The following is a 26,697-nucleotide window of genomic DNA, read 5'->3' on the forward strand; positions in this document are numbered from 1 at the left end:
TATCGAGCACCATTTGAAACATTGTGTCTTGGGCTGTGCGTTCATTATATACAGTAGGTCCGGGCGGACTTTTCTTTGTCGGACACGTGTAGCGGTTATAACGCTCGGATGGAGAAGAAACAATTACTCCCGTGGTGGATTCTGTGTTGGATTATGTTGGCGAAACGATGGGCATCAATACTTGGAATTTTCGGGGTACATCCTAGTCAAGGTAAGGGGGGCTATATGGTATCAATCTTGCATTGATCCAATAATGTTTTCATTGCGATCCGAGCGTATGTGTGTAACGCTAGTCCATAACGTGTTCCGTTGGTGACGATCAAAGCATCGAAAAACGACCCCACCCCCCCCCCCCCCCCCCCCCTTTCATGCATTCATGATGGAACATAATACCGATCATATGCATTTGATTTTTTTTATTGTAGAAGTGCGTAGGGACAAAACGCCAATGGATTTAGTATAATACACATTGCGGCTTATAACCAGCCTCAGGAAGTGGCCCGGATCATTCCGAAATAACGCTCATATTCACCACGGTATAAAACGGGAACGTATGGATGGAATTTTTTATTTCTTTTTGCATCTTGACCGGAAGAAACTCAGTGTCAAATGACTATAGTATTGTATCCATAGCTATAATATAGTTATAGCTCTACAAACAAGGTGACGGACTCCATTAGTTTAATGGGTGGCCTCGCATAGCAGCGTGGCACAGCATGTGTTAAAGTGAAGGCGCAATTGTATTTATAGCTTTTTTTCACATGTATATATTGTGCTTAAGCCTTAATTATATTTTTGTTCATGTTAATCCTAAGGCAACAGAAACAATTATATTAATTATTTATGATTTCATGTAAAGGTCTACATTTTCATGAGCAACCAATTTCATTTTGATTAAGCCTGTATAAATACTATTTTGTTTGATGTTTTTTATTGTAAATATACTGGATGTATTTCTTGGCAAAGGCTGCACAGGCTATTACAGTATTATAGTACACTCCTAATGACTTCCATGTGAAGACACATGGCTGTCTGTCTGTGCATGTGAAGACGTACGACAGTGTGCATGTGCGTACAGCATGCGTCTGTCCTAGCAGCTAGAATGACAGGAGTGCTGAGAGCTCCAGGAGGGAGGAGTCTAGCTGCGAGAGCTCCAGAGGGAGGAGTCTAGCTGTGAGAGCTCCAGGAGGGAGGAGTCTAGCTGTGAGAGCTCCAGGAGGGAGGAGTCTAGCTGTGAGAGCTCCAGGAGGGAGGAGTCTAGCTGCGAGAGCTCCTCATTAGCAAGGCACTTTAATTTGCTCCAACTTCCTCTCTGCAGCAATCCAGTGTCTTCTGTAATAGGAGCACAACTCAGGACATGGGCGACTGGAGCCTCAAATTGGTGCTACTCAATCAGGGAAGAATAAGGTGCTTCTCAATCCACCCAAAGCCATCCATTATGGTACATTTTGGTAATTGCTTTTCACCATTAGGGAGACAATGGGAACAATAGGAGATGTGTGTGTGCGTGTGTGTGTGTGTGTGTGTGTGTGTGTGTGTGTGTGTGTGTGTGTGTGTGTGTGTGTGTGTGTGTGTGTGTGTGTGTGAGTGACATGCCTGCTGGATTATATTGATAGTCATTACACGTACATTACATTTCCCCCCCAGAAAGAATAAAACAAGTAAATAACAAACAAACAGACAAAAACAAAAACAGAAAACATGGCCTCAAAGCGATATGAGATTAGTCGTAGTCCTGGAGGGGTCAAGTGTTCGTCAACACGCAATGTGCCACCAAGATATTAAATTTAGCCTGGAGGAAGGGCGGCTAGGTGGTGTAGTGGTCTAAGGCACTCGCCACCAGTGTGGAGACGCTAGGATTCGCGTGTTCGAATCCAGCTCTCCACATTGTTTTTCAGTTTGGCTGGTCGTCCGCAGTAATACACATTGGCCGTATTACGGGGAGGGAAAACTGAAGGGTGGGGATCGAACGTTGTGAACAAGCGACTCCTACAAGTCGGTTGGTGCGCCTGCGCAGGTAGAATCAGGAAGTGTCGGGGGCAGCGTGAGCCTCCCACGCGTTACTCCTCGACACTGAGAGATCGAGCTGCGCAGGTGAAAAGATGCGACTGCTGTTACCTCAAGTACCGGAGGGGACTTGTGCTATGTATGACTTAGTCCACATTGCAGCCGGCTTGTGGGAGGCAAGAAACAGCGTTCGTGACAGGGGAGGGTTGAATTGGATGATACGAAATTGGGATGGGAGAAAAAAATATAGAAAAATGGGAGAAAAGTGGATCAAAAAAAAATTTAGCCTGGAGGGCGTGGATGGGGGCGTGAAAGCTGCTCCTTTTCTTTTTCCTTTTCCAGGGATTGATCGTGGTCACTTTGAGTGATTTGTTTATTGGCAGTTTCATTAGAGAGATAATGAAGAGAAGAAGCTTCCAAAAATAAAAACTGCTTCCTGTTTGTGTTGGAAGGGAGGAAGGAAAACGTGATGGCGTCTGTCGCTGAATACTTAGTTCCGTTTTAAAGTCGGGGGAAAGTGGAAATATAATGTGTGTTGTTTGAGTTGTGTGAGTTTGTCACACCACAGAAAAAAACACAGCTCAAAAACAGCTCACCTGGCTGCTCAGTGGGGCGTGGTCAAATCATGCTTGATTGACAGCTCCCTTCTAGTTCAAGTGCCATATTATTTTTCCATAATATCTATAAACGTGTATAAACGTCCAAATCAATTTAATGGATCCTACTTGGTTAGAAAGCTTGACTAATTGACTAACTAGCAAACAAGGTTAGACCACCCAAATCTGTGTTCTTATTCAATTATACCTTTTATATTTTAATCTTTATATGACTAGCGCTCTAATGCGTGTAGTGATCCTACTGCTGAGCTGACCTGTTTCTGTGTCTCGTCCAACACACTTCATTATAAACACAGACCTCGTGTTAACCTACATATGACTAATAAAGAAACTTCAAAATAAATCAGGATTGTTTCTTGGTGATGTGCCCCTTTAAACATCTGGGGCACTGTGTATCTATGGAATACACCGACTTATACCTAAACATGTGTCATAACAGAGAGTATGGGGGGCAGGACGCAGGGAGGGAGAGACAGAGAGAGAGGGGGAAGAGAGAGAGAGAGAGAGAGAGAGAGAGAGAGAGAGAGAGAGAGGAGAGAGAGAGAGAGAGAGAGAGAGACAGAGAGAGAGAGAGAGAGAGACAGAGAGAGAGACAGAGAGAGAGAGAGAGAGAGAGAGAGAGAGAGAGAGAGAGAGACAGAGAGACAGAGACAGAGAGACAGAGAGAGAGACAGAGAGAGAGACAGAGAGAGAGACAGAGAGACAGAGACAGAGACAGAGAGAGAGAGAGAGAGAGAGAGAGAGAGAGAGAGAGAGAGAGAGAGAGAGAGAGAGAGAGAGAGAGAGAGAGAGAGAGAGAGAGAGAGAGAGAGAGAGACAGAGAGGTTCTGACCTGAACGTAGAGCAGGTTGAGCTGGACAGGGTCTCTCGAGTCCACGTTCTGGTCCGAGTAGAAGAACTTGCGTCGTAGCAGCAGCGTCTCGCTCTCCTCCACCCCCTGCTCTCTGAAGGTCCTGCTGTGGTCCAGCCAGTTCACTGATGACAACACCACAGGAGAACACACGTCACAGACATGTAGAAGTACACAGGTTTGACGCCCGAGGGGCGGTTAGTCAAATACAATGAGTAACATGTAGTTTAGTTGTGATGAGTGAAACGGATAGAGCATTAACACTTTCAGCGCCAGCCATTACCCTTATCCCTGTGGCTAATGTGCCAGCTTTCCATAGCCTATTTTCACTGTGCGTCACTATGTTTGGAGAGCTATATCTATATTCTATATTATAGCTATGATCGGGACATCCCTATTTAGGAGTGATCTGGGCTCATTCCTGAAAAGCTGAGTTATAGGGCGCTATGTGAATTTGACTAAAGTCGTTCGCGTTTCTCGCCTGGACACGCTACTATTTCCAATTCAAAGGTATATAATAGGTATTATGTTTTCTCATGAATGCATCAAGGGGGGGGGGGGGGGTCGTTTTTTGATGCTCTGATCGTCATCAACGGTATTCGTTTTGAACACCACACACGCTGATCAGCTGGATCGATATGAAATCATTGTAGGATCAAGGTGGAATTGACGTCAGATAGTCCTTACCTTTGATCGGGGGTATCCCAAAAAGAATATTCCAATTGCCTGATCGCGATTTCCAGTACTGGCGTCCATCGTGTCCCCGACATAATCAGGCACAACACATGCATCGAGGGGCAGGGACGCGTTCCAATGTGATCGGGTGAACCACTAGGCTTGCCTGGACCAAAATTCTCCGCCAGGTATTGCACTCTCGGAATCTCAGAATGATTTCCTATGGTAACACTGAGGTCCGTGAACCTGTAATGAATTAAAAAAAAAAATCAAATAAAAGAAAAAAGTTTACTCATCCTTGGCGCTCAACGCATGGCGGCCAAAAACAAGTTAACTCGTCCTTGGCGCTGAATGTGTTAAAAGAAAAAGGAATGGATGAGTGAAATGGATAGAGCATTAAAGAAAAGGAATGGATGATTGAAATGGATAGAGTAGGGTGACCATAATTTGATTTCCAATAAAGAGGACATGCTGGCCCCAGCCTCGAGATAATTAATGATACTTTGCTAAATCGAAGCAGGCATGGCCACCTTCATTTCACTATATGTCTTGTGTATGTATGTGATGAATAAACCTCTTGAATCTTGAATCTCTACTAAAAGTTTACTCAAAGATGCCTTATTGTTTTAACCTCTTAACCATTTGGTTGCCGAAAACGTAGAACTACGTTTCTGTCGCCCGATCGTTGAGTGCCGGAAACGTAGATCTACGTTTTTCTCACGCCATTTCTTTTATTCGCTATTGCCATAATTCAGCGGGGCACCTTGTGCATGCTGTCCTTAGTGTGTCTGAGCTGGCAGACGGTCTTATACCGCCCTCTACTGCCTTCGGCCATTATTGCAACCCGTTTATTAGTTAGTTTTATTTCTCTACCGAGCTGTGGCGTGGAGACAGATCCTAAACACTCCGGCAAAACACACGCTTGTAGGGATGGTTTGGACTACTGACCCCGCCCGCCCGTTCAAGTGCAATGCCCAACAACGTCAGAGACAGGATCGGTGTGGATAACTGGAATGGCGATGAGATAATTGGATTCTTTTTTTTGCATTACATCAGAGAACAGGTAAGGACACTATATGAAAGCTTGCGTTGATCTGATATTTATTTCTACCACGATTGACGCTATCTGTGTTTTATGTGTGTGGCTGTTTGCCGTTGGGTTGCAGGAGGGGGGGTAGGGGGCGCGCCGGTCTAAACCACATTGCATGCGTGCACGAGGAAGGATAATAATGATGGTCTAGCATTGATTTCAGGAAGATCCGATAATCAGGCGAAAAATGTGTTTATTGAATTACACAAAAACGCTGTTTTCGCGTCTTTTCCCTGGAATTACTCAGAAGCAACCAAACTATATTCATATTCAAAACGGTATAAACGGAAATGTACGGATGAAAAAATTATCTATTTTTTGCACATTGACCAGAAGCAACTCAGAGACTCAACGACGTTATTATACCCATAGCTATACTATAAAATATAGGTTTAACTCTACAAACTACAACTACGTTTACATGGGGTGGACGGCAAGGAAGGGGTCACTTCCCGGAAGGGGCGTGGCACTCAATGTGTTAACATGCACCCAGAAAAGAAGCATTTTTTTTTTACTTTAACTTGAGGACTGCATACTTTTTTGCAAAGCTTATCTTTATACTTTATGCTTATAGCACATGCATAAGCCTGGTCTCTTTTGAAAGATAACAATCTGAAGTTTCTTACACAATAAAGAAAAAACTTTTAGTGCTAATGAGTAACATAGGGCTGAACTTGCGTTGAACTTGAACTTGTGTACTCACGTTTTTGTGTAGTAGTTGCAATATTCCAAAATAATATATATTGTATAAGCTGGAAAACACCGCAAATCCATAGCCTGAAGTCTTATATAGTACAGGTCCAAATTGTATAAAGATCCGTTCAGAAATTTGTGATGCCAAGAAAAAAGCTCTCCATCTCTCCATTTCCTCATCCAAGTAAATTCATTCGGAATTTTTATCACTTCAATTTTCACTAGATCCCTGATTCGCACACCCCCACGTGGGATACCACTGGAAAGCTACACTCATTGTTGGCTACAAGTTACAACACTGACTAATAGTTTTCGCAATCGGCGGATGAATCTGGAGCCTCGGGAGTCCGGGGTGATAATCTGACACGCGCGTAAAAATGTTCACGCCTGACATATCGGCATGTAACTCGAGAACTGAGGCATTCGAACGGCAACAAATAGCGCTTTAATTCGGCGAAAAATGCAGCCCTGAGCCTTCAGACGCTCGCAAAGTGCCGTGAAACTGAAAAACAATGAAGCCCAGGCATTTTCTTGAATTTATTAGTGCTATCAGGCGATTAAAAAAATGTATCTAATTAATTACAGGATTTGTAATTAATTAATCTAATTAATCACATTTTAATCGCATAACCATTTTAGGCCTGATATTCTATATTCTATAATCATATTTCAAATAGCATGTGTCCTTCTGTTTAATCATCTTCCATTTATTCATTTGCTTAGATTTTTCAGGTCTGGTCAATTTTAGCATGGTGTTATTCAGTCAAAGATAAAAAAAAAACATTTAATTGATATTCTCATTTGGTTCATTACAATTTACTCAAGCCTAGTAACAGACACAGTATTTCTGACACTGGGAATACATTCCTTGAGATCCATAGATGTCCCTAGAATCAGATACCAAGAACATGCAAATGAACCATATTTTTAAAAAAAAGTCTGTAAATGTGTATTCTACATTTTTTTTTTTTTACTTTTTTCTCCCATTTTCTATATTTTTCTCCCATCCCAATTTCGTATCATCCAATTCAACCCTCCCCTGTCACGAACGCTGTTTCTTGCCTCCCACAAGCCGGCTGCAATGTGGACTAAGTCATACATAGCACAAGTCCCCTCCGGTACTTGAGGTAACAGCAGTCGCATCTTTTCACCTGCGCAGCTCGATCTCTCAGTGGCGAGGAGTAACGCGTGGGAGGCTCACGCTGCCCCCGACACTTCCTGATTCTACTGCGCAGGCGCACCAACCGACCTGTAGGAGTCGCTGTCCACAACGCCCGATCCCCACCCATCAGTTTCCCACCCCCTAATATGGCCAATGTGTATTAGTACGGACGACCAGCTAAACTGAAAGCAAATGTGGAGCGCTGGGCTAGAACAGGCAAGCCCAGCGTCTCCAGATTTCGTAGCCGCCCGTGTATTCTACATTCTTATGGAATTAATGAGATTTAAAAAAAAAACAGTGGGCAAGGCGCTCACTACTAACGCAGGAGATGCTGGTATCGAGCCCAGCTCTCGCCGTTGCTACCGGCTTGGCCGGCCGTCATACTAACACAATTGGCAGTGTTAGAGGGTGGGAAAGCCGGTGGGTGGGGATTGGACGTTGTGGACAGCGACTCCTACAGGTCGGTTGGGTGACGGCGGTGCGGCGGAAACAGGAAGTATCGGGGGCAGCGTGAGCCTCCCATGCGTTACTCCTCGCCACAGAGTTCGAGCTGCTACGGTGAAAAGATGCGACAGGCTGCCTCCTCGTGTACCGGAGGGGACACGTGATGCAAGGCTTCTATCCTCACTACAACCGACCAGTGGGAGGCATAGTCTAGCAACATTCAAGACAGGGGAGGGAAGAATTGGAAATACGAAATTGGGATGGGAGAAAAATAGAAAATGGGGAGAAAAAATTATGGCTATGTGTCTAATACGCCCGTCGCTTATCAATGACTTGTTTGCAGTCAACATTGTCGAAAGGGATTGTTTTTTTTATCTGTTAATTTCCGTTTTATACCATTTTGAAAAACGCTCGTTTTTTTTAACTTCCAGAAGAAAAAAAAGATTCTGCAGGAATCGCGCTTTACTGGAATACAGCCTATTTATTAATCGTTTTCAAATAAACGCTAGATTATCGATAGTATATGTGTACTTATGCACGCTAGAGAAGTGGGCTGAAAAATCGATTATCTTATTTGATTATCTTGATCAGCACACACACACACACATATGGGACACGCTGAGATATAGGTGAAAAGAGCTCCGATTATCCCAAGACTGGTAAAAATGTATTCCTTACCGCAAGATGTTCTCCAAAAAGATTATTCCAATTCCTGATTGCCATTCCAAATATTCCATTCCAACGCTGGGTACTGGCAACACATATTCCACGCTGTTCTGAGGGTGGGCAATGACTGGGATCGTCTCCGGTTACATGCCTGACAAGTAAAATGTGGAATCCTGACTATTTTTTTCCCATCCATTTCATTCAGTCCAATCCAATGGGTGCAATAACCATCCGGAGAGACGATAGGGGCCGGTATTTTCCCTCTTCGAGCTCAGACAGATCCCCACTGGTAACGTGAGGCTAGATTGATGAAAAATGAATGGAAATCGATAATAAAAAAAATAACGATTAAATAACGAGATTTCTCGTTCTTGGCACTCAACGCATGGCATGAACTAACGAGATTTCTCGTGGCTGGCACTCAAAGTGTTAAGAGGTTAAAGAAAAGGAATGGATGAGTGAAATGGATAGAGCGTTACAAAAGGAATGGATGAGTGAAATGGATAGAGCGTTAAAGAAAGAGGCAGAAAAAGCCTCCAGAGAATATTAGGGGTGTAACGGTACGTGTATTCGTCCCACGAATTTATGGTACGGCCGTCACAGTGCGGTACGTGCAGCCATACGAAGAATACATCTCATACGGTCATACCACTAGGTGAAAGTAGGGTTGCACATTTGACAAATCTATGCTCAATATCTTTACTTTACTTTGCACTGTCTGGCTTACATTGATCTTTAACGTTTAAGCTTGCATTGCCAAATGTAGATGATGAATAAAACATTGAAGCTTAGGCACGATGACAAGCAGACAGAATTAACAACGTGCACTGACACACTGCTCTCGGCTCTCCCCTCTTCCCCTCATGTTTACTACAGCCTATTTGTCCCTAAAACAAAACCATGATGAATTAATTAAATGTTTAACACAGCAGGGTCATTATAATTTTGCAGTTCTCTTTAGTTTTCTTGTTTGCCCAATAATGGTAACCAATGGAAAGACACACACGCACGCAAACACACATGTCAACTTTCTACCGCGGACTTTCTCACAGCTGATCGGAGAGGAAAAAAAGCACTACATACCACCAGATCATCTGAGCTCCTCTCCAGTTGCTGCTACTGTGTTTAAACCCAAAATATTTATAATCCTCTGCCATTGTTGTGTAACATGTCATCTGTTCTCTAGTCTTCTTCAGCCTCGGCTTCAAGTGAAGTTAAATCCTCTCTACAAGTAAAACTGAAACTAAGTTGTTGTTAAAGGGGCAGTAGGCAATTAATTTACTCAGTGGATGCCTGAACACAGAATGACACCAGTAGCACTGACTACTACGGCAAGCATATAGAATATTATTATATTTAATAATAATAATTATAATAATAATTATAAATATATAATAATTATAAATATGTATTTCCTGTTGTACCGAACTCATACCGAACCGTGACACCAATACCGAGGTACGTACCGAACCGTGGCTTCTGTGTACCGTTACACCCCTAGAGGATATGTAACAATGAACCACCCACACAAAGGGAAATAATTGGCTATATCATCAACTTAGAAACACAGCAGAATACAGGATCCGACATCTAAGAAGGGAGATCCCCCCTTGAATGGCCCTTCTCAGGTTTCTCTCCTCCACACTGCCTGTGGAGCATTTTTCCCTATTGTTAGGTTTTAGTGAGTTTTTCCTTACCTTCGTGTGGGGTATGTCTGGGAGTGCTTGCATTCTTTCATTTATTTGCATTTATTTTAAATTTGTTGGACCTTATGGTGTTCTTGTTCTGTTCTTGACTTATTGTTATGTTTCTTCTTGACTTGTTTAAAGAAGACGTGTACGGCCCATGGGGACATTAACGTGTGTTGTCGGGCCTTATAAATAAATTTGATTTTATTTGATCCAGCTACAGGGTTTTAGGGTAGTACCCTCCCTATTAAGACTATTAAAAAACAGCGAGATTTTTCTATTAACCCTCATTTAAAGTTTGTGGTTTTGAACTAGCATTGACTACAAAAAGAAATAACTAGCATGTATTAACTATAGTGTTGATCACCATGGTGATAGATGCATTCATATTTCATAAAAATGCTGCAAACTAAATATGTTTTGGTTCCAAGAGACCAGAGTGTTGCCAATGGTGTCAACAGCACCGTTAAAGTGCCCAGGGTGATGATGAATGCTTCAATACAATCTCCATCCAAGGCCTTATGTGGCTACAGGCTGAGGTCTTGTTTACATCAGGGGAAGAGAGAGAGAGAGAGAGCGAGAAGAATGCAGCTTACATTTTCTGCAATTGTGTGTCCAAAAGGCTGAAGCCAGATTCCCATTAAAAACATCTCGCTAAACAAGATGCAGGGAACTGGAATGAGACAAGGATGCAAAATCAGGGTCCATATTCACAAAGCCTCTCATAGTGAGAGTACTGATCTAGAGTCAGCTTCAGTCTGTTGGTCAGCCCTATCCGATTGGTACAATCGATTGGTTGGGAGAATAGACACATTTTGGTCGACCATGGTTTTTTTGGTCAAAGGACATCTCTAGGTCACAGACAGATGAGCACTCCTAATCTGAGAACATGGGCCCAGGAGTGCTGAATGAGCGTGTTGTGCCCACAAAACCTCAAGTCTTGGGGCGAAAAAAAAAAAGCAACCCCTGAAACAGCAAAAAGCCAAACATTTGATCAGTGTAAAGGGGGCAGGTGTATTTGGCCCTTTCTGACCGGAGGTTAAACGGCCAGCTCCAGAGGCTATAGTCCTTGAACAGCCCTGAATAAAACAGGTTGCCTCTAGAAACAAACAGTGTAACTGGCTGCTGCCTGTCTCAAGGTTTTTTTTGCCTTTTTATTTTATTTTCACAGAATCTCGTGGAGGAGGAGCAGCGGGAGCTTGGATGACAAGCGACACTGGATTTGAGCTCATATATATATAATAATAATAATAATAATAATAATAATAATAATAATAATAATAATAATAATAATAATAATAATAATAATAATAATAATAATAATAATAAAACTTATTTATATAGAACCTTTCATAAAATAATATGATGTAGACACAAAATAGACATGGGCATAAAATGAAAATAAAGTTGGTACAATTATAGACCGGCACAAAATGAGCAGAGCATAATTAAAACCTCCCTGAAAATGTTTGAATAGATTTCTGTCATTAGAATCTATGGAAAGATTGTTTGTATCAACCACTAGACACCATAGTGCAGTAAATACTGGACACAAAATCTTCTTCATAATGGTGAGTTAATCAAAGACATTATTTGCTATATTCCAAATATTCCTTAAATGCTGTATTCGTTAAATAGTTAAAATTTCCGACTGCTAAATCCAATACAAGGACAATGCTGTTAAGTTACGACTCATTTCGTTGTTTCTTCCTGAACTCACAGTCGTCATCTGTGTGCAGCTTGGCTTTTAGCTTCTCCATCCTCCTCTCGTCTCTCAGCAGCGTCCGGTCCTTCTTCAGCGTGCCCGTGCCTTCCTCCTTCTTCTCCTCCACCACCTCCTGGATCACAGAGTACTCCTCATAGTTGGTGATGCCTGAGATCACACAGGAGAATCACACCATGAAACAAGCCTACAACCAAACACAATCTTCCTCTGCAAATGATGCAGCACCTTAGGGCCAGGGCGATACGAAATCACACTGAAATGCATGTGTGTGATGTCAAACCAAAATTAAATCCCCTGCATTTTGAGAGAAATTTGAAAATAATTTATTTAGATTGCACAGAAGTTCATCATTTCATCATGATGTGATCACGATGTGATTTGACATCTTGCTCAACCCTACAGTGCACCCTTTGGGACAATCTGGACCAACAATAAAAATTCCCACCAAGTAAGGGAAAATAAGTCTCAAAGGAATAGGCCAACAAGACAGAAGATGGATACCAATTTCCTGTCTGTAGAATATGGTTTTGATTGATTGAAAACTTTAATTAACAGATTGCAGAATGGGTACAGTACAGTACAGCTCAATACACACACTTGTTAAGGGGATGCAGACCAGAGAAAGACTTTCGTCTTGTTTACATCAGGGTCCCCCATTTTCAATTCATAATGACATTTATGACATACAGACACAGATATAAAAATCTAATCTAATCATCTAATCTAAACTAATCATGACATTTATGACATACAGATATGCAGTACTGTTACATTTATGACATACAAGATATGCAAATATACAGTACTGTTAAACAGAGATCCTAACAGTAAATATATACATACAAGGGGGAGGGAACTGTACATTACAGGGCTGTACAGTGCGACGAGATGGTCGCAAATTGCCCCTTTAATTGGCCGTTGCGATTGGTAAATATTATCTGGGGGCGGGCTTGCGAGTAGTGCTTTCAAGCCTTGCATTCGCATTTCACTCCTAAATTATCCAAGGCATGTGATGACGCCACTCACGCGAGCTGAGCAGTGAGCACTCAGCAGGTATGATCAGCGGGAACAATCGACTGAGCACTCACTCTGATAGACTGGCTGACTGTCTGATTTAGCTATGAAGAAAAGTAAAGTTAGTATTGCTTCATATTTTCGACGCGTTCGACCTCCTATAGTGAGCCGAACTGAACTGAACTCAGACACACGGAGAGAGTTGCGGCGTCTGCTCCTCCTCCTCCCTCCCGCACCCGTGGCTGTTGTAAACACTAGTCTCTAGTGGGACACTGGGACCTCGGTGAGCCTGCCAGCCGGCTAGACATTCAGACATTTACGGGGGCCAGTTCAAATTGCAGCCTCCAGTAGGTGCTCTTTGGGAAGGGATAGGGATTCACATTTTTTTTTTTACGGCTGTGGGTACGGCTTTCCACATTGAGTCAACCATCAGATCCTCCTCGCGGCCCTCGCAGGAATGGGAGTGGCTGGATCTGCGCTGACATGGCTGACATCATACCTCAACGACCGCTCCTACCAAGTGTCATGGAGAGGGACTCTGTCGGCCACCCGCCCCCTGCGGACGGGTGTCCCCCAGGGCTCGGTCCTAGGACCCCTTCTCTTCTCCCTCTACACTAAATCACTGGGTAACATTATCACGTCTCATGGCTTCTCATATCATTGTTATGCCGATGATACTCAACTCTTCCTCTCCTTCCCTCCCTCAGATATCCACGTCTCTGAGCGGATCTCGGCCTGTCTGTCAGACATCTCCGCCTGAAAGACGACCAACCACCTCAAACTGAACCTAAGCAAAACAGAATTGCTCCACCTGCCGGCCAAATCCTCCCCCCTGACCGACCTCTCCATCACAGTCGAGAATGCAGCTGTGACCGCATCCCAGACCGCCAAGAACCTTGGTGTTGTCCTCGACGACCAGTTGAACTTCTCTGCTCACATCGCAGCGACAACCAGAACCTGCAGATTCCTCCTGAGCAACGTCAGAAGGATATGCCCCTTCCTGACAAAAGAAGCCACCCAACTCCTCGTCCAATCAACAGTCATCTCCCGCCTAGACTACTGCAACGCACTGCTAGCTGGCCTCCCGGCCACTGCCACCAAGCCTCTTCAACTCATTCAAAACGCAGCGGCACGCCTGATCTCAAACCTACCGAAGTCGGCCCATGTCATCCCACTTCTTAGGGACCTGCACTGGCTCCCCATTGCTGCACGTATCCGCTTCAAGGCCCTCGACCTGGCATACCGTGCGGCAAAGGGAACCGCTCCCGCCTACCTCCGGTCAATGGTCTCTAACTACACACCCTCAAGACCCCTACGCTCTGCATCTTCTGGCCGCCTCAGACCTACTCCTATCCAAGCTCCCGGAGGGTCATCAAAGAGAAGCCGCCTATTCTCAGTCCTTGCCCCACAATGGTGGAATGAACTACCCATCCCAGTTAGGACAGCCGAATCCCGTCCAATCTTTCGCTGTCGACTAAAGACTCACTTCTTCAACCATTATCTGAAATGATAAAAAAATAAATTAAAAAAAAATCGAACCGTGACTAACCTTACTGTCATGCACTTGTCCTAATAAACTAGCCTACACTGTAACACGCAACACTTTGATAAACATTGTTACTCAGCTGATAGAGTTGTACCCTTCTTGCTGTCTTGTCGTACAGAACTTGTAAGTCGCTTTGGATAAAAGCGTCAGCTAAATGACTAAATGTAAATGTGGCATAATTGCTAAACGTGTTTAGACCCTTGTTTGTGCCGAATCTGGGTTAAACATGATTTGTGGAACTCCCTCTGGTGTTGTGGTTGTGGTATTCACTGACCTTTGGGAAGTATTTCGACATGTACATGGGTACCTTCGTGGTGTAGTGTATCTTGTAGACCAGGCCCATTGCAAGTTGCTGTACTCTGTCGTCTACTCTAAGCCATTCTAGGTTGTCAAAATGGGCAGGGGTGAGGTGGGATTTAGGAGTAAGTAGAGTACCATTTACCTCTACCATCTGTTCTCTCCCCTCCAGGTGGGATTGCATCCAGCTCACTGATAAACTATCAAACCCAATTGCTTTTAGCTTGTCAATCAGAATGGGGTGATTGACAGTGTCGAAGGCCTTTTGTAGGTCCAGCATGACCATGCCGCAGTATTTGCCCTCGTCCACCTCTTGTTTGATGTAGTCATTCAAATAGAGAAGGCATGTGTCAGTGGAGTGGGATGTTCTGAAGCCAGATTGGAATTCGTAGATTAGATTGTTTTCCGCAAGGTACTTTTCGACCTGTTCATGGAAAAAAATTTCCATGACTTGAGTACCTCATCTGTTGTTACCATTTCCAGTTTGAAGTCGTCTTTGGGGACCCCTAGGTTTTTGTAGTAGGCTATGATGTGTTCTATGCCAAAATGCCCTGAGTGGGCGGGTCGTTTATTAACCAGTGTTGTGGCTATGTTTGTAAAGAATATGTTTAGGTATTTGGCCACATCCAGCTTGTCTGTGATGAGTGTTTTCTGTCTTCATGTTCATAAATCTGTTTTTTAGTTTTTTTGCTGCAGCCTAGTTGGCTGTTGAGTAATTTCCAAAGTTCACAGGCTTTGTTTTTGTTTTCCTTAGTTTTGTCATTGATGACATTTATTTTTGCGGTAAGCGCATTTCCCATAACGTTGGCGTGTTCCTTTAATTTGCTGAAAATCTAATCTAAAGGCTTTGTTTGTCATGATGAATTTAACACACAGCGTGTACCAACATTCATCACCACGGTAGTTCAAACGAGGCAAGAAAGGCATGGTACAGTAAATCCACATGAAGAACATAGGACAGGGTTGCTCAAATTAAGATTTGCAAGCAAGAGTTTGGCCTTCCACAACATTATTCCTAGCAATCCAAAGGCTTCCAGCAGGTGAGAAGACATTATATTAGGTTTGTTTTGATGGTCTGTCATAATCCTCATAATCATAATCATAATCCAGGAGTAGTTCTGATTGAGATAACTAGATACACGGCACAATTGTATTGTAGGATAGTACTCATCACATATTAGTGTTAGTATCAATAAGAGATTGTAACAAACTATATACTCTAATATGAAGAGTAAATGTACATATAAATATATAAAATGTATAAGACTGTATACCTATTCTACTGCATATAGTCACTAGCAGCTCTCCGACTGTCTTAGAGTCGTCCACCATGATGGTTTTAATGGCTCCATCCAGCATCTTGATTTTCTGGGGCCTCTGTTTCTTCTTGTATTCAAGGATATCCTGGAGAGGAGAGAAGAGGGAGAGAGAGAGAGAGGGAGAGAGAGAAAGAGGGAAAGAAAGAGGGTAAAAAGAAAAAATCAGATGGAATGAAGAAAAAAGATAGATCAATACAGACGGATAAAACACAGATAGAGAGGGTGGTATACAGGGAGAGAGAGGGGGGGGAGGAGAAGGTAAGGAACAGAGAAAAATATCCAACATGCTCAGCTCAGGTGAGGATGAATGTTAGGGCAGAAAACCTCATCATCAGCTCACCACTGCTCTCCCATCTACAATGATGACAGATCACTACTGTTCTCTTCTTAACAATGAGGACAGATCCCTACTGCTCTCTAATTTACAATGACAGATCAATACTGCCATCTTATCTACAATGATGACAGATCAATACAGCCATCTTATCTACAATGAGAACAGATCAATACTGCCATCTTATCTACAATGAGGACAGATCTGTTCTCTTCTTATCTACAATGAGGACAGATCACTACTGTTCTCTTCTTATCTACAATGAGGACAGATCACTACTGCTCTCTTCTCATCTCTACAATGAGAACTAGATCTGGCTCTGGATCATCGGCCACAGTTACTGTATGCTTCCAGGTGTCCACTGGTCGGGGGAAGGAAAGAGGGAAAAACATTTGAATACACTCAAGTCCTTTCCAGGTTTTCAAGATGAACAATGTTTTCAAACAGTGGCTCTCAACCTTTTCCCCAAATTCACAAGATTCTGTCTCAGGGATCCCCATCCCAATGTATCTGTATTGTTGGATATGATACAGAATTCTGTAGCTGATCTACTGTAACAGTGGAGAGAATGAAACCTATCATGAAAGCAGTCACTTTTACATATTATCTCATAGACCCTGGAACTCCCTCAAGGACGCTGGTTGCTACTGCTGGCCACACCTCAGGCTCTGTTAATAAACTCCAACCCATACATCAAACCAAAACAAATAAAGTAAAAAAGCGTATTATCAAGCTCTTTTCCATTGTTTGTTAGTTCTAGTGTTTGCAATTTTTTTTAAATAATACAACTAGCTACTTTGGCTCGTTCCAGAGCAAAACATCTGGATTCGATGTTTTGCAGCTTGCTCGAGCAAGAATACACATCCTCGGGACATAATTATGTGCAATGTGTGTGGTGTGATGTGTTGCGTGTGTGGTGTGTCTGCTTGTCTTTGATCTATGGCAATATGAAAGATTCGTTCTTAGAGTATGGTTTGAACTGAAAATGATGCTACTTGTCTTTGATATGTTTAGAACTAGTTTGTTATTCTTTATCCATTCCATCAGTGATTGCAACTCTGCCTTTAGGACCGTATTTAATTCATTGGCTGTAGAGGCTGATGTGTAAATCGTTGAATCATCCGCATACATAGAAATATAGGACTTGTTTAGGACAAGAGGCATGTCATTTGTAAATATGGTGTAAAGCAAAGGCCCAAGGCAACTTCCTTGGGGTACTCCACACCTTGCCGTTTTAACTTCTGAGTAACTCCGATTAAAAAAAATATTAGTTTCCGGTTTGCTAAATAAGTTTGAATCCAAGATAATGCAGATAAGGAGAAGCAGTAACATTAACGTTTTTTAAGTAAGAATTCGTGATGTCGAATGCTGCAGTAAAATCAAGCAAGACAGCGCCAACCATTTTCTTTTTATCTATCTCTTTCAGCCAATCATCCGTCATTTGGGTTAAAGCAGTCGCTGTTGAATGTCCACGATATGCATGTTAAAAATCAGTGGTTAATGTGTTCAAAGAAAAGTAGCATTTAATCTGTTCACTTACTATTCTTTCCATGAGTTTACTTAAAACTGGCAGTAAACTTATGGGACTATTAGATCCTGAGAATGGCAATTTCAAGTTTTTTGGCAGTGGTATTACTTTGGCAGTTTTCCACTGTTGCGGATACAAGCATTCACTAAAGGATTGATTTATAATATGACAGATAGCAGGGGCAATTAAATCAGGGACCAATTTCAGAAGTTTCCGGTCAAGACCGTCAACACCTGGTGGTTTGTTTTTAGTGGTACTTAACATATGTTCTACATTACTTATAGTCACACTATCAAAATAAAATTTACAATTTATGCAGGAATGGAACTCTCTCCCCAGACATGTTAAGCAGGAGAATAGTAAATGTTGTTTCAAAATCGTGGTAAAACAACATTGTTTAAACCCCGCCCCCACGGCTCAGATCGGCTCAGAAAACACACCAGACCGTTTCAAATGGAGTGCAATAGCTCCGCAAGGCAGTAGAGGGCGGTGTTGACCGTCTGCCAGCTCAGACACATTCACCAGGGTTTGCAGTAGAGCTGTCCCTGACTAAGGATTTGGATAGTCGACTATGATTGGCCAAAATTTGCCGTTAGTTTATAAAAAAAAAAAAAAAAAAAAAAATTATTATGTTTTTTTTTTTTTTTTTTTTTTTGTATCATTCCATTTGGGCTGTGGGGGGTGCTTAACACATCCTGCGCCAAAAACGTCATACAACGTGATTCAAGTTCATGCTAATTCTGCCATTCCACGGCGTACAACGTTATTGAGATCATATTTAATTTTTTCGCCATGGTATTCAGAATGCCCTCACGGAGCCTGGTCTGATACAGTGGGAACCTGCACAACTCTGTAACGCTTCAATACTGCCGCCTGGTGGATGATCGGCGAGTTGCAACCGGAAATGGATCTCTGGAGATCTCTGTGCATCTGGCAAATGCGTTCGCCACTCACATATTGTTGCGGGACTGTAGACACACGTCCGTGTGTAGCGATCGCTGCCATAACGCAATAATCGATATGATTTGGGCGTTTATTATGATTATACAAACCGGAAAAGGATCTAGGAGATCACCGTCAAATAAGTGGGATCTTTTTCCTCCAGTCTCATCGGCGAACGGTAAGAGGACGCTGATGTAATTTTCAGCGTGATTGTTTATTATTATTCATGCAAACTGCTCTGATCAATATATCACCCATACTACATAAAACATTTACTGACTATCACGGAATTATAAACGACCCCCCCCCCCCGTTCATCCGCGCATGATCAGTCATAACGTTTAGGATCATGTACAGTTGAAATTTTTAATATAGCGTGTATCGCCAACAAACGGCAGTTGATAATCTATATATGCGTTTATGCCTATAAATCACGTTCTTAGAATTACTGCAGAAAACGATAAAAACATTTATATTCTAGACGGTATTTTCGTATGAATCTATGAATGAAAAAGTAAAACGTTCCTACATCCTGAACGATAGATAATCGATGTAGAATGGGCCATAGTAATGTCAATTTAGCAATACAATTAAAAAAGTTATAGCCCTGCAAAGAAGGTAAACATCTCCATAGGCTTAGACTGGTGGCAGTGATCATACATTGATGGATATAAGCGTGGCAGTTAATGTGTTAATGTCTGAAGGAGTCGACGGAAGGCTTCTTGTCCTCTGCAAAAGCATGCAATTGGTCCACTGATGGATACATCTTGATATTTGTCTAGTCTAGTGTGTTCATTAGATGGGTGAAATCCTCTTTCAGTGACTCTGTGCCTGTTTTTCGTAGGCAGTTAGCCTCTGGTATGCGTGCCATTAGCGTTAGCCACGCTTCTAGGCCTCTTTTCTTTTGGAAAGAATGATTTAAAAAAATATATATATATATATTTTTATTAAAAAAAATTGTATTCGACTAAGAGGTTGGCAGTCGACTACGGCTCCTTTCGACCGATTAGTCGACTAATCGACTAATAGGGGTCAGCCCTAGTTTGCAGAGGCTGCAGCCATGAATTATAAATATAGTGAATAAAATAAATAACTATCATAAAAACGAGTTAACTCGTTGGCGTTATTCGATTGGCGGGCAATAACGAGTTAACTCGTTGTTGGCGCAGAATGTGTTAAAAGATTGTATAATTGGCTGATATGAACATAGATAATGTATGTAAAAGCTAAATAGTATATTATGCTGTATTGTATTATGAATTCATTATACGTAGGTATTATTGTATTGTATTATGAATTTGATTAGGAATATTTATTGTTGTTTTAATTGTCTGTATGACATGTGAATGATGTGTGTATAAAGTCTGTAACTGTATTTTACGTGTTATGGACCCCAGGAAGAATAGCCCCAGCACTGCTGTGACTAATGGGGATCCAAATAAACTTAAACTTAAACTTTAGCGGGCTGACTTCAATCAAGACTTGGTTGCGTGAAGAGTATTGCGAGGGAGTCTCTCTGTGTGTGTATGAGTGTGTGTATGAGTGTGTGTATGAGTGTGTGTATGAGTGTGTGTACGAGTGTTCCAAATGCGCACAGTGAACTCATGAGCCCATGCAAACTACACACATACGCACTCACACACAGTCTGAGATCTCCCCTAATTAGAGGTGTGTGTGTGTGTGTGTGTGTGTGTGTGTGTGTGTGTGTGTGTGTGTAGTTTGCACGGTTGACTGTGTGTTTAGACTGGATCCTTACCCCATTGCGCAGCATGTAGTAGTCCAGTGTTCTGCCCGACTCTAGCCAGATGCCTTTCCTGGAGTCTTCGTCAGAGAGGAAGAGGCCGTAATCTGAAGCTGGGACGAGGTAAACAGAGACACACATCAGCCTCGTAGGCTATTGAATTAGTCCAGCTGTATTTAAAAGGAACACACCAACATTGTGGGAAATGCGCTTATCGTCTTCTCCAGAGTCAGATAAGAACATAGATACCAATTTCCGGCTGCAAGCTAGCCTAGCTTAGCACAAAATAATGGAAGTGGATTGGGACCACTAGCCTAGCTTAAAACTCGGGGAGAGGTGTTTTTGTCCAACAGCTAGGCTAGCAGGCGCGTATGATCCTAACTATTCCAAAACGAGTTTAGCTCCAAACCCCGCCCCCAATGCTTTCATTGGCTTACATGTTGTGATGCCTGGCTTCACAGCTCCAACTGGGGATGGGTTTTTGTGCTTTTACTGTTTGTCAAGCCCTGGCTGACCATGGAGATAAGGTTGTTGTTCCCCTTGTAGCTACGTTATAGGGAGGTGTAGTCTGACGTGGCTTTGGACCGCCCGCGAGGTCCACCCGTATAGGGATTTATCATTGGGAAAATGGATTATCGGCTATTGTAACAATTCTGCCACATGGAAATTGAAAAGCTTTCCATTTTTGCACAAAATTAGTTCCCTTCTATCACTAAGCATTTTTGGTAGAAATAAAATTTGGCGATTTTTTTTTATGATTAATTGCGAATATTTTCATGTTGAGCTATTGGGGCTGTCGCCGACTAAGGATTTGGATAGTCGACTTTGATTGGCCGAAATTAGCCGATAGTCGACTATTAGTTTTTATTTATTTTTTTAAAGTATATATATATATTTTTTTTTTTTTTTTTTTTTGCTGTGGGGGTGCTTAATGTCTGAAGGAGTCGACTGAAGGCTTCTTGTCCTCTGCAAAAGCATGCAATTGGTCCACTGATGGATACATCTTGATATTTGTCTGGTCTAGTGTGTTCATTAAATGGGTGAAATCCTCTTTCAGTGCCTCTGTGCCTGTTTTCGTAGGCAGTTAGCCTCTGGTATGCGTGCCATTAGCGTTAGCCACGATTCTAGGCCTATTTTCTTTTGGAAATAATGAAAAAGAAAAAAGTAAAAAAAAATTAAAGTATTTTTTAAACTTTTTTTTTGCATTCTACTAAGAGGTTGGCAGTCGACTACGGCTCCTTTCGATCGATTAGTCGACTAATAGGGGTCAGCCCTATGAGCTATAGATTGTGGATGAATATGCACAGAAAGATACACCATGCAAATGTTAATGCTTTATTTGTTTTAAACGAGACGATTTAGAAATGGGCAATGGGAAAATACATTGTGTTGGACAGAGGGTGGAACACGAAAAATGGCAATGACGTAACCACTACACCTCCCTATTTCTAGTCCTATTCCTCAGTCATTAGAAATATGAAAATATTACAACATTTTTGATGAAGAACGATATTTCAGTATGCTAATAATAGGGACTTTCATTCCTCATTTTCGTATTTGTGCCTGATTTACAAGGAACGTATAAAGGTTTCATACTGTTTTACAGAAGGTCATTGTCTGTGGACCCCGTCAGTAGCACAGATGATGGGAGTTAACGTTACACTAGTGCCTCTAACATAAATCGGTTAGTTATTAAACATTTTGTCTGATTATTATTCACCGATTTCCAACCATAGAAGACTAGCAACAATACGGCTGGCTAGCATAACGTTAGCTTCTAGCTAACTGCTTGGTATTGACAAACAGTAGAGAGAGGGAAGCCGGCATGGAGAGCATCTTAGCCAATCACAGCACGATATCAGAGGCCACAGCAGTACAAAAAAAATATCTCCTGACTGAACTTTTTTTCAGGCCAAGTCTATTCTCATTTTAACCTCCACTGTATTTTTTTTTTAATAGCGTTAGCGTTTTAAGGGAGCCTACTTGTAGAGCCTACTGTCCTGACTGTGACTATAGACCCTACTGTTGTGGTTGTTGTGCCAGGCAGGGAGGCTGTGTGCTGGAGAGCGTGAATGCAAGTCTTGTGGCTAGCTTCTGATTGATGGCGAGCTAGCACCCTTTTCCCATTACTTTGAACCATGAACTAAAAGGCTTGTTATCATACAAACAAGGGACTAAACACATTTCACAATTACCGTAATTCCTCCAATAGTAACCGGTATTCAATAAAAAACCGGGTCTCTATTAATGACCGGGTGCGCTGTTGAGCTAAGCAATTATAAGCCGGCCTCCTAATATAAGCCGGGTTTCATGTATATTAGAGGAATTACGGTATTTCCCTCAACGGATTTACCATAGGCAATATATTTTGTTATTGTTGTTATATGCTGGCCTGGCTGTGCAGTAAATACCATATAATGGTATGGTGTTAATGTTTACCAAGAGAGTAAGCAGGGATTAAAGCAAAAAAAAATCTCCTGACTGAACTTTTTTTCTGGCCAAGTCATATTCTTATTTTAACCTCTACTGTATTTTTTTTTAATAGCGTTAGCGTTTTAAGGGAGCCTACTTGTAGAGCGAGCCTACTGTCCTGACTGTGACTATAGACCCTACTGTTGTGTGCTGGAGAGCGTGAATGCAAGTCTTGTGGCTAGCTTCTGATTGATGGCGAGCTAGCACCCCTCCCCACTTTGAACCATGAACTAAACGGCTTGTTATCATACAAACAAGGGACTAAACACGTTTTGCAATTATGCCACAACAACAATGGACAGTCTCCTCACCACCGTTTGTATATATTTATTTACCACCCACTCACTCACCCCCCCCTAATGTACAGTCTCCTCCTCATCATATGTATATATTTACTGTTAGGATATCTGGGTAACAGTACTGTATATTTGCATATCGTATATGTGACAAATGTAACAGTACTATTACTATATACCTGTAAGGCATGTATGTCCCTATGTCATAAATGTCATGATGTCATGTATGTTGTGTATGTCATAAATGTCACTATGAATTGAAAATGGGGGACCCTGATGATGTAAACAAGACAAATGCCTTTCTCTGGTCTACATCCCCTTAACAATTGTGTGTATTGCTACTGGATTTACAAGATCCAGAGTGAATGAATGAATGAAAACTTTATTTAATACACGAGACCCTCTTCTTGGGACCAAGTAAGGTTTTGTCGATAATCCAATGTATAGTTACAACCCCCCCCCCATCCCACCCAACCACCTCCAATGTACAGTTTCTTCGTCAAATGTATATACTCTTTTTAGACTATTTTTGTATCACAAACAATAGGCTACTGTATTTGTAAATCTGGTATGTCATAAATGTATAGATGTAGCAGTATTGTCTATCTGTATGTCATGTGTGTCATATATGTTATGATGAACTGAAAATGGGGGACCCTGATGTAAACAAGACTAAAGTCTTTCTCTGGTCTGCATCCCCTTAACAATTGTGTGTATTGAGCTGTACTGTACCCATTCTGCAATCTGTTAATAACAATCAATCAATATTTAACAGATTGCAGAATGGGTACAATACAGTACAGCTCAATACACACAATTGTTAAGGGGATGCAGACCAGAGAAAGACGTTCGTCTTGTTTACATCAGGGTCCCCCGTTTTCAATGCATAGTGACATACATGACATACAGGTATATAGTAATGTTACATTTGTGACATATATGATATGCAAATATACAGTACTGTTACCCAGAGATCTCCCGGACAAATGGGAGAAAGACGTTTATTGAGCTTAAAAACAATTGATAACGCAAATAACGTTCTGATTAACAAAGTCATTCGTTTTGTGGCATTAACGTTATCTAGATTTATCAACATTCATACATTTATCAGAAAGCGAGCGGCGCAAGCACACACACGAAACACCACCAACAACAACAACAACGACAACAACACACTGCTTGTCGCGTAAATAACGTTCTGATTAACAAAAGGCATTCGTTTTGTGGCATTCACGTTACCTAGATTTATCAATAGCAATAGTAATATATATGTTTCTTTAGACTAGAATAAGTCAAATGAACTTACGGTCTCGTAAAAGTTGCCGCATGTGATGAGTCAAGTTTACTCGCGAGTAGAGCTAGACGCTAGAGAGTCTCAAAATGGGCGCTTCCCATTGGTGCTGAGCACAGCGGAGGCGGGTGAAAGGGCTGTAAACTCAGAACAATCTCGCCTTCTGGTTGGTTGCATTTGCCTGAGAATTTGCCGATTGCTCGCAAATGACTGTTTGGTGCGGCCGCGGTAGGGGAAAAAGGGATATTTGACGCCTCTGATTGGCTCAGGTTAAAATCCGTCACGACTCCGAATCAAATGACGGAATCTCCAAATCAAATGGACGGATATCCGTCCCAAGACGGAACGCTTTAATGCCTGAGTAAGCCTACCTCAGAATTGTATAAAACAAAGTTATTATTATTATACCAGTATTGTGATTGCACTATTTTACTTTATTTAACTTTTTTTGACCACCTGTAATTGCACTGTTTACTACCGTATTTCATACAGTACTTGGTTTCAATAAATGAACCCAGTACATTTTACTGGGTTCAAACTGACACAAAATGTTGATTTATTCATTATGATCCGTTTGAAAATTTGAAATATAGGCCTCTCTCTTATACAGGCCTCCTCCTAATACAAGCCTGGTATCCGCTACAGTTGAAACAAATACAAGCCGGGGTTACTATTAGAGGAATTACGGTATGCCACAACAATGTGGAACGCCCTACCCACAGCCGTAAAAAAAAAATTGAATCCTCAGTGTTTCCCACAGGATTTAGTGAGACTGTGGTGGTGGGTGAACCTCTGCCCCTCTAGAGGGGTCCGGGGGCATGCCCCCTCGGAATTTATATATTTATTTTTTTAAGTTTTAGAGTTAAATGCATCAATCTGGTGCACTTTGAGAGCAAAATTAAGAGGCTAGATCTATGATGATCTTTGTGCTCAAAACACAAAATCGACTAGACAGTAGACACTAGAGCAGGGGTGGCCAACCAGTCAGAGACTAAGAGCCACACAAATTACTGTGGTACCACAAAGAGCCATATACCAGCGTTTCTCAACCTTTTTTTTCAGTCACGGCACCCTTCATGTGTTTATAGGTCTCACCCTCTGGCCTCTGAAGTTGCTAATGTCTTTTTTATTTGGGCCTCACAGGGTTAAAAGTACCCTGTGAGACCCACGGTTGCAAAATTACAAAATCACTTTTAGCCATTTAAAAAAAGAATGTTTATTTAAAAAAATTTAAGCACATGTAAAGTCAATTGGTCCCGTTGTTCAGCCTCACAATGCTATTTGATAGTAAATGTGTTTATATGTCCCACCCTGTGGCCTCTGAAGTTGCTAATGTCTTTTTAATTTGGGCCTCGCAGGGTTAACCTCTTAACACAATGGCGGCCAAGGACGTATATATCCGTGTTTCGAATCCAACGGTTGTGGACCGACCACGGACATGTCCGTGGCAAGGTTGTTTTGGCTTTTATTCCATTTTAATAACCTATTCAAGGTCGCCGAGCGGCACTGCAGATGTACCCTACTCTTTGAATTCGAAAAAGTGCATTACCGGCCAGATCCTCTTACGGGCGCTATCTCGATAATGCAGTGTTCCCTGTGGCAGAAGTTGTCTTGTTTTTTCTGGATTTCCAATGTAGTTTTCTACTAACCTGAAGCGATCCCTATAGCCTGTTGCACGGAATACGTTTTGGGACGCGGATTTCACTATGCAGTAAAGGAATTTATCATCAGCCAATGGACATATCGATCTACCAGATGGTGATCGATAACTGGGAAATGCTCTGGGGGATCCAACCGGCGCACGGTAAGATCTTTTTCACGTAAATTACACGCTGATCAGGCCTTGTTATCATACTCAACCAGCCGATCAATGAATGTGGCTACTGAGGATAACACGTTATTGGTAATCAATAATCAGAAACGACGTCCCGTACCAATGATTTTAACTGTTATTATTAGTGAAATATAAGATTATAGAAATCTCAGGGCATTGAGTCGGAAACCGGCGCATATTGACAGGAGGAAGTGGCACAGCCAAAAGTGAGTGTAGTCTTTTGAAGGAAGAGACTCAGGGCTTTCGAATTTAGAAAAACTACCCTACCCAGCTCACACCAGCCCCTGTCAATCATCTGACTTCTGGATTTACTTTTTTATTTCTCGTATTTTTGGGGATTATCTCCCACAAACCTGAACGTTATTGCCATAAAACAGAATGCAGTTAGTTTCTCTACCTTTCTGTGAATGTCTTGCAAAAAACGGTGTTGCAATACGATGAAAAATGGTGGAGAAATTTACATTA

At 41.9% G+C, this 26,697-nt stretch overlaps 1 protein-coding gene across 1 annotated transcript in view; it reads right to left on the reverse strand.

The window, feature by feature from the left end:
* LOC311247127 (talin-2) overlaps positions 1–26,697 on the reverse strand; it is a gene marked incomplete at its 3' end in the record, with an annotated part of 264,901 nt that overhangs the window by 236,517 nt on the left and 1,687 nt on the right. Inside the window, exons 2-5 of the mRNA XM_084337443.1 lie at positions 20,355–20,452; positions 15,750–15,879; positions 11,613–11,765; positions 3,457–3,599 (exon numbers count right to left, since the gene is read on the reverse strand). Coding sequence (XP_084193569.1) covers positions 3,457–3,599; positions 11,613–11,765; positions 15,750–15,879; positions 20,355–20,452 — 524 coding nt within the window. The remainder of the gene's footprint in view (positions 1–3,456; positions 3,600–11,612; positions 11,766–15,749; positions 15,880–20,354; positions 20,453–26,697) is intronic.

This window comes from Notolepis coatsorum (genome assembly GCF_963971535.1).
Source record: "Notolepis coatsorum genome assembly, chromosome: 20".
NCBI classification, from domain to species: Eukaryota; Metazoa; Chordata; class Actinopteri; order Aulopiformes; family Paralepididae; genus Notolepis; species Notolepis coatsorum.